Here is an 8,930-nt window from a genome sequence, read left to right as displayed (position 1 = left end):
CACTGCTTGAGATGCATCTGTGGATGCATGACAAGGTGCGGTTGGCCTTCCTGACTGCTTCCCCACACTGCCAGCCCATGTTCATCTTGGAGTCAATGATGACTCCAAGATCCTTTTCTGCTTCTGCACTGACGAGAAGGGAGTTCCCCAACCTGTAGGTATGGTGCCGGTTGTTTCTCCCCAGGTGCATCACTTTGCACTTGTCAGTGTTGATTACGGAGCGGATGGAGATGTGCTTTTCTCTGTGGCTGCAGGGGAAGGACTGGGAGCAATGGCCTCAAGTTGTAGCAAAGGAAATGTAGGTTGGAGATTAGGAGGAACTTTGTGACTATGAGGGTAATCAAGCATTGGAGTAGGCTACCTAGAGAAATTGTGGAATTTCCATCCTTGGAAGAGATGGTTGGACAGACACTTGGCTAGGATGGCTTAATCATGGATAATCCTGCCTTGAGGAGGGGGCTAGACTAAATGGCCTTGTGGGGTCCCTTCTAGCTCTACTTTGCTACGGTCCTGTGAACATGAAAAATAACTTAGGCAGATGATAATGCAGTTTTATCCCAGAAATCTGTTATCTTTTGTAACTAGGCTACTTTCTGTACACATGCTCCAGGGTAGGGGTAGAGGGTGCATTTTAATTAGAGCAGCTCCCAGGAGCCACTCCAATTAAAATGCCCATAGCTTCCCATGTATTCAGTGTTCCATGTTTCAACATGGCACCTGGGGCACTTAAACTAACTGTTATTCAACAAGCTTTAAAGCACCCCACCACCACCACAGTGTGAAATGTGGGGACACTGAATACACAAGACGCTGCATCACGGGGGAATATTCTGATTAGTACGCTCCAGCAGACTCAGCTGCTCTGATTTGGTCTAATCGGAACATTTTGGAGCATGTGTAAAAGTGCCCTTTTTTGTCTAAATCCAGGGTTTGAAATACACTTTGTCTCTTGTGGGGGGGGTGGTGAGGGGTCTTCAAAAAAATTGGCCAGGGTTGGGGTTGTGTGCACAGGTCCCCACCAGTACCACAAGGCTGGGGCTAGTGGCAGCCGTTAGGTCACAGGTGGGCAAAAAACGGCCTAGGAGGTAGATGCAGCCTACCAGGCCCTTCTATCTGGCTCACAGGGCCCCTAAAAAATTTAGAAAATTAACATTTATCTGCCCTGGGCTGCCTGTCATGTGGCCCTTGATGGCTTGCTGAAACTCAGTAAGCGGTCCTCTGCCCAAAATAATTGCCCGCCCCTGCGTTAGGAACTGTTGTTGCCACCTGGGCCACTTACAAGGGTGTGGTGAGGGATGGGCTGGGGGCTGCACACAGTAGTACATGGGCTCTGGGCTGTTGCAGGGGGGAGGGCATGCTGACTGGCCTGTGGAGGGGGTGTTCTTGTCTCTGCTGGGGGAGGCTCAGTCCCATCCCCCCCAACCTGCCCCATAATTCAAACCCTGTCTAAATCTTAGTCTATCTTCAGAGCATGTTCTCCAATTTACTTGTTGGCAAAGTCTTCGCACTATAATCACATACAGCAAGTTGCTCACATACATTTATGCATGTCCACACACTGGAAGCAAATTTTCTAAGAATCTAAGAGAAGCGAAGAGTAAAATCTATTAGATCATTCTCTAAGGACACTGACTAAGATCATATCTTAGTTTTGCCACTTAAGCGCTCATGAAACAACAAACAGCATAGCAAGGTACAGCTTCCTGTAGGAAGTGAGATCTAAATACTGCTGTCAGAGATCTCTTCCTAACCATTTTTAATTCATCTTGTCTGTAATAAATTTTCTAAGCCTTTATGAATGCTTTCAAGGTTCAAAGAGGGAGTAGTATTCAAGAGACTTGCAGTGTAAGTGAATTTTAAGGAGACAGACGTGTACAGATCTGAAAGGCCATCCCAGATGCACAGCGTTTCAGAGGAGAAAGAACTGAAGGGAAACAGATTACGGAGTTAGCTTGAGTAGTGGGGAACGCAGCTAAGTGCCCAATGCTGTGCTTTTCAAATGTTGGAGTTGTAGGCAGGAGCTGAGTTGTGCAGTTCTGTTTTTTGTTTTTCAAAGATTTAGTAGTTTATAGCTACCAGACTTCCAATTATTTTAATATTGGTTCATGGCAGCTAGATTCCACCTGGAGACCATAAACTGGACATAGTTCTTCTGCTTGTACATGCATAAAAACAATATGTGACAACTTTGTTAGAAAAAGAATGACTTTGTCCCAGCATTCAAAAACTGCGATATTAAAATTAACTAGCATGAGATGCGCTACATTTTTTTCATGGAAACATTGATGCAATGTGACTCTGCTGTACAGTGTTTGACCTTTGTACTTAATATAACTGAAATTAAACATTATGACCATACCTATTCTTTCATGTTCTAGAAAAAAATGTTTTAGTTCATTGTCTGTTCGATATTCTCCCCTTTTCCCCTGGGTGCTTGCCTTCCCTCTGTCAGAAGAGGAGGAATTCAGTGATTCTGGTCAACGGATTTTTATTGGTATGTGGTGAGTAGCAAGAGTCAGGTTTGGCTTTGCCTGAGTGTTTGTCTTGAAGCTGAATTGAATGTAGCTGACTTGTCTGAGGAGCATTCCTGAATTTTTCCCCAAAGGTTCTCTGATTCCCATCTTTATTCACTCTGCTTTTTAGATTCCAAGAGGCCACCTTTTCCTATTAGCTTCTTCCTTACCACTTCTGCAAGTGATTCAATCTCCCCAATAAACTGCTAGTGTAATCTGGCAGCCTCCTCCTACCTAAGTCTTTAAAGTTCCCTTCCTTTGGTATGAACTTAGGTAGGGCCAGCTGTTGCGACAGACTGTACCTCATGCTTTTGTGTGAGTGGTCTCTGGGACTTTTCAAAGCCATATAGTCTATGTGAGATCTCCATTCAGATAGGTTGCTAGGTCAAGGAACAGTCTGTTTCGGGTAAATGAATGGTACTAATCTGGAAATAGATTTGTGTTCATTTCAGAGATTAGACAAAATTCAAGCCAGTTAAAAATGTCCAGACTAGATCACCCATTTCTAACTAAATCTCCTCCATGCTTTATTCTGGAGATGTTTCTTTGGGTCTTAAATTCTTGGTGACTTTCAATGGGCCTTGTGCTAAGTAATTTTTAAAATCTCACCTGTAGCTGTTTTCAGAGCTCAGTGATTTCCACCAAGTTGTTGTATCAAGTACTCTAAATAAATTAATTTTTGCCTTTTCGAAAAGGCAAAACTTGAGGTGTGTTTTATGTGAAATGGAACTAGTGTTTTTTCACCTGCACTCAGTGCATGGATTTAATACCAGTATCTTTCTGCTCCTTCCAGCTGGTTTCCGAAGAAGCATGCGATTATGCCGGAGGAAATCCCAGAACATCCAACAGTCCTGTTATGCCCGGTGTCCCAGCATTTGTTACAGCACAGTAGCAGCCCCTTATGAAGAAGTGGTGAGATACCAGCGACATCCTTCAGATCGAAACAGACTGATTGTGCTAGTAGGTATGTTGTAGCAACTGACAGTAATGTGCCCCACAGATGGGGATGTACCTATTTATGCAAATCCTACAGGCTCTCCTAAATACATAAGGCAAAGTATCATATTGATGAAAGTCCTATGGAATATGAAATTTGACCTTCTGTGAGTCCTACTGCTGACTACAGTGGCTGTTGAATTTGGCCTTAGAGTTAACTCTTTAAAATGATTCTTTGATTGGTGAGTGCAAAATTTTACCTACCTCTTTTTGCCATCCATCAGGTTTTATTTGAGTCTATGGATATGTTTGCTTTTGTTCTGAAACAAAATCCTTTAATACCGCCCCCCCCCCAAAAAAAAAAAATAAAAAATTGGTGAGCAAATACTTTGTGAACAGACTAGAGTAAGAAATGTCAGATGGAAGTACAGTTCATCAGGGAAACTGTTCGGCTTCAAATTTCAGATACAGAAGTGATGAAAAAATACTTACAATAGTGTTGGTGATGATGTAGCCATGATGGTCCAGGAATTATGTGAGAGGCAAGGATTTCTTAAAACGGTATCTTTTATTGGACCAACTGCATGGTTGGGATAGAATTAGACAAGCAAGATATAGAATATAAGACATCTGTCTATCCCAGCCATGCAGTTGGTCCAATATAAGATGTCTCCCTAAGAAATCTTTGCCTCATGAAAATAAATATTTATAAATGCTCCCTGATAAATATCTTGTGGTCTAAGATTATGGTTAAGAACCCACAGGTACTTCAAGTGACATTAATCCAGCCTATACTATTTCAGTCATAGGCAGAAGGGAAAGCCAAAAGATAAAAATTTGCACTGTGTAGGATTTTTATAGTGAATATTACTGTGTCATGGGTTGCAGGTTCAAAAGTAGAATTTGATTTCATGACTAAAAGGAAGCTGCTTCTGATGTTGCCAAGTACAACATTCCAGGGTGTTTGTGCTGAAAGAAAAATCTTGTCCTTTCTAGATTGTGTGATAACTACCTTTTCATTCAAACTGGTATTGGTGCTTCCTGATTATGGCTTACAGGACTGGAGAGTGACCTGTCTTGGACCTTGAGGTGCAGGAATGTTGGCAATTTCTTTTGAATTCAGTGGGAACTGTAGATGCTTTGCATTTCCTCAAATTAGGCTACTAATTTGTGATGCCAGCACCAGGGACTCCTTCCAGGAGAAGCAGTAATCTGATTTCTGCACTACTCCTAGCTATTTGCTTCATCAGTTCTCTCACTAAACATGTTCCTTGACTGTTTATAAATATAAACTTACTAAAAAAGTGTTGATTTTATGCGTAGTCTCAGCCATTGATATTACTATGTCTGTGTTCTGTTTTAAATATCCAGGTCCTTCAGGAGTTGGAATAAATGAGCTAAGGCGACGACTTATTCAGACTAACCCTCGTCGGTTTCAAAGTGCCGTACCACGTATGTGACACATTCCTTTCATTCTCTAAATCAGTGGCTTCCAATTGTTTTAGACTCAAGGCCCCTCCATAACTTTTCTGAATTTGGCAGCAACCTGGTTGCGAACCACTGTTTTAAAGTCTCATCTTGCCTACTTTATCTTCTGGCTGCTGAGTCATTAGGTGGAACTGACCCATGCACTTCTTTCCAGTGGACACCTGCAGAGTTGGACTGGGAAGCACACTTCTTATGCAGCTGTTTCCTGGTCTGGCTCTGCAGGTGCCCCCTGGAAAAAGGTGAATGGGGTACTTTCACCTGGTTGTGGCAGCACTGGTGCTTCATCACCCTTGAAAGGGTCTCATGGCATTCAGGGATGTCACTGCACCCCAGTTGCAAATCATTACCTTAACTTCATATTCTGAGGGAAGAAAATATGAAATATCAGTGCTCTTCCTCTTATAGGGCATTCCATAAATGGATGTTCAAGTGGAGTGACCCAGGGGTTGGTCGTGGGGCTGGTTTTGTTCAATGTATTCATCAGTAACCTGGAAGATGACATACAGTGCACCCTCAGCAAGTCTGCAAATGAAACTAACCTGGGGGAGTAGCAGATACACTGGACAGTTGGACTGGGATTCAGAGTGACCTAGATAAATTGGATGATTGGGCCAAAAGAATCTCAGGAGGTTCAACAAGGGCTAGTGCAAAGTCCTGCACTTAGGATGGAACAATTCCATGCATGGGCTGGGGGTTGACTGGCTGGGCAGCAGCTCTGCAAAAAAGGACCGGTGGGGGGGAGGGGGGAGTTACAGTGGATAATAAGCTGAATATGAGCCAGCAGTGTGGTCTTGTTGCAAAGAAGGCTAATGCCATACTGGGCTGCATTGATAGGTGTGTTGTCAGTAGGTCAAAGGAAGTGATTATTCCCCTCAATTCAGCACTGGTTAGTAGGGCTGAGTGAAGATTCAGTTCCTGATTCTATTTGGCAGAGATTTGGCTTGATTCAGTGGCCAAATGTCCGAATCCCAGTTGACTCACAGGACCCTTGAATCTCTCTGAATCAAATCAGAAGCCTCCGAATCTATTCGGAGATTCAGACATAGACACAGCTTTAAATGTTTTTTCTACATACCTCAGGGTAGCAGGTGGCTTGTTAATGCTGTGATGCTGGGGCAGATGGAGTGTCCCACAGAAGCCCCGGGAGCTCCCCAGCACATTCAGCAGCAGGCCTGGAAGTGGACCAGAAGCACTTCCAGTCCACTTCTGGGTCTGCCAAGGGGTGTGCTGGGGAGCCCCCCGCACTCCCCCCCGCTTAGTGACTGGTGCTTCCTGGGTCTTGGAGGGCATGTGGGCCAATTGCTGAGCTGAAGGGGTGTGCAGGGGGGCCCCACATGTTCCTCAGTAGACCTGAAAGTGGACCGGGAGTACTTCCAGTCCACTTCTGGGTTTGCCATTAAGCATTGTGGGGGAGCCCTCCAACTCCTGTGGGATGCTCCATCCACCACAGCATTCAAGAGCTGCACCTGGTACCTCGAGGTATGTAGAAAAAACATTTAAAGCTGTATTTGTGTCCGAATCGCTGATTCTCTGAATTGGCATTGAATCTTCAGATTCAGATTTGGCTGAATCAAACTGAGGACAGTGATCTGAATCAATGAATCAAATCACTGTCCTTGATTTGGCTGGAATCCAAATTGAATATGGCCTGTTTCACACACCCCTACTGCTGAGGCCACATCTGGAATACTCTGTTCAGTTTTGGGCCCCCGTTACAGAAAGAATGTGGACAAATTGGAGAGAATCCAGTACAGAGTGGTCTCAAGTTACAGCAAGGGAAATTTAAGTTAGATATTAAGAAGAATTTTCCCACTAGGAGGGTAGTTATACACTGGAACAGTGAACCTAGACAAATTGGAAAGGTAGGCAGAGCAGAATCAGATGCAGTTCAGTAAGGATAAATGTAGAGTGCTTCACCTGGAGTGAAGTAACCTGCAACATGAATATATGCTGGGAGAAGATGTCCTGGCCAGCATGATGGCTGAAAGGGGCCTCGGGGTTATGGCTGATCACAGGATGAACATAAGCTGCCAGTACAACACTGTAGTCAACAGTGCTACTAGCATACTGGGATGCATTAGCTGATGCACCATGAGCAAGGCTAAGGAAGTGATAGTTGCTCTCTACCTGGTGCTGGTGAGATGCCAGCTGAAGTACTATTTCCAGTTCTGGGCACTTCACTTCAAAAAAGATGTGGAAAAACTTGAAAGGGTTTAGAGAAGGGCCACAAGAATGATTAAGAGCCAGGAGGACAAAACTTATGAGGAAAGACTAAGAGATCTGGAACTCTTCAGCCTGGGGAAGAGAAGACTGAGGGGGGCCTTGGTGCTCATCTATAAGTATGTAAAGAATATCAGGAGCTGGGACAAAAACTATTCACTAGGGCACCCCAGGGGAGAACAAGGAGCAATGGCTTTAACTTTTAGAAGATGATTTCAGGTTGGATGTAAGGAAGAACTTCTTTATGGTAAGGTTGACCAGAATCTGGAACAGACTTCCCAAGGAGATGGTGCAGTCCTTGGAAGTCTTCAAGAAGAGACTGGACAGACAGCTTGCCGGGATCATTTGATCTCAGCAGTTTTCCTGCCCAGAGCCAGAGGGGTTGGACTTGATGATCTTTTAAGGTCCCTTCCAGCCCTTAATGTCTATGATTCTATGATACTGCCTTTGACTGGCTTGTCCGACTAGCAGGAAGTGAACTTGGGGTCAAGGTTCTGGATCTTAGGACACTTGGGTTTGATTCTTGACATGGTAATTGATTATCTGCATTATTTCGGGCAAAACACATACTTTTATTAGATTTCATTTTCCAGCCCAGGGATAGGAAGTGCTTCCCACAGATATTGTAAGGAAATGCTCACTCTGTTGTTTGAATTGCTTAGAACAGTGATTTCAAACTAAGTTCTGAGAAACCCTAGGGTTCTGCGATAGGTCATCAGGAGTTCCACAAAGAGACTGGGGATAATGGCAGAGTGGACTGGGAGGCAGTGCACCTCCATTGCTGGGCCAGGTTGCCTGGCTCCATGTCAGTCATCTACTTAGAGGTTCTACAGCCAGAGTGATATGAAAGTATTCTGTGACTTCAGGAGGTTTGAAAACCACTGGCTTAGATTCTGAAAACACTGACAACATAAATCCTCAGGAAGCTCCCAGGCCTCAAATTTCTCTTTTAGCATTTCAATCTAAAGCAAATTTGTATAATTTTATTTTCTGACTGCCTGAGAAGTTCAGTCCTTGAGCATTCATAGCATGTGTCATGCTCTATTTCACTCAGGTGTGGTACCTTTGCTTTCCAGCCAATAATAGGCCTCTGTGTTACCTCAGACCCTTGGATCAGGGAATGAGTAGGTTGAAAGAGAGAATGCTTAAGATACAGGAGTTTCCACTCCACTAAGGTAGGTTTATTCAGCAGACAGCACATGCTCTTACACTAAGAAATGCACTATAGTTACCTTGCAAGTGAGTTTTTCTCCCTGTCTTGGTGATTAGACATTTTAAGGTCTTGCTAGAGTATTCAGGGGCATAGTCCAGTAGTCCAATGACCCTTTGTTTCCAACCAGCTTTTATACCTTTTGTTTCTTGCGTATTTGTTACTTTTACTACTACTGGCTATTTACAGACTATTTATATAATCAGTGGGCTATTATACTAAAATGGTTGTTACAGGATGTTATGAGCCATGAGGATTTCAGGCTATCTTGTCAATTCTCACACCTTGCTTTTTGCAATATGACTTGGTTTCTCTTGAGCACAGCCTAGGGGGCTCTTGAGAATTCTGTTTTTGTCTATTTAAAAGGCGACATTTCAGGAGATGCTTAACAGTTGATGTCATGGGTAGTTTCACTTGGTGATTCTTATACTAAGACAGAAGACAGAAGCAGTCTGGCTGAGAATCACCGCACTAGGGACTACCTGTCTTCCTGACTGTGGGGTGAGCTGGCAGTCATTTACCATCTGCCTTGCCATGAAGAAACAGCTGACTGAGGGCAGCAT

The 8,930-nt window shown here is 43.8% G+C and overlaps 1 protein-coding gene across 1 annotated transcript in view; it reads left to right on the top strand.

The window, feature by feature from the left end:
- MPP4 (membrane palmitoylated protein 4) overlaps positions 1–8,930 on the top strand; it is a gene marked incomplete at its 5' end in the record, with an annotated part of 49,918 nt that overhangs the window by 32,846 nt on the left and 8,142 nt on the right. The window contains 3 exons of the mRNA XM_019553503.1: positions 2,453–2,494; positions 3,307–3,477; positions 4,821–4,901. Coding sequence (XP_019409048.1) covers positions 2,453–2,494; positions 3,307–3,477; positions 4,821–4,901 — 294 coding nt within the window. The remainder of the gene's footprint in view (positions 1–2,452; positions 2,495–3,306; positions 3,478–4,820; positions 4,902–8,930) is intronic.

Source organism: Crocodylus porosus, unplaced genomic scaffold (genome assembly GCF_001723895.1).
Source record: "Crocodylus porosus isolate Cpor-Errol unplaced genomic scaffold, CroPor_comp1, whole genome shotgun sequence".
In the NCBI taxonomy this organism is placed as follows: Eukaryota; Metazoa; Chordata; order Crocodylia; family Crocodylidae; genus Crocodylus; species Crocodylus porosus.
Note: the sequence above shows the minus strand (reverse complement) of the source record. Positions and strands in the feature narration are given on the sequence as shown.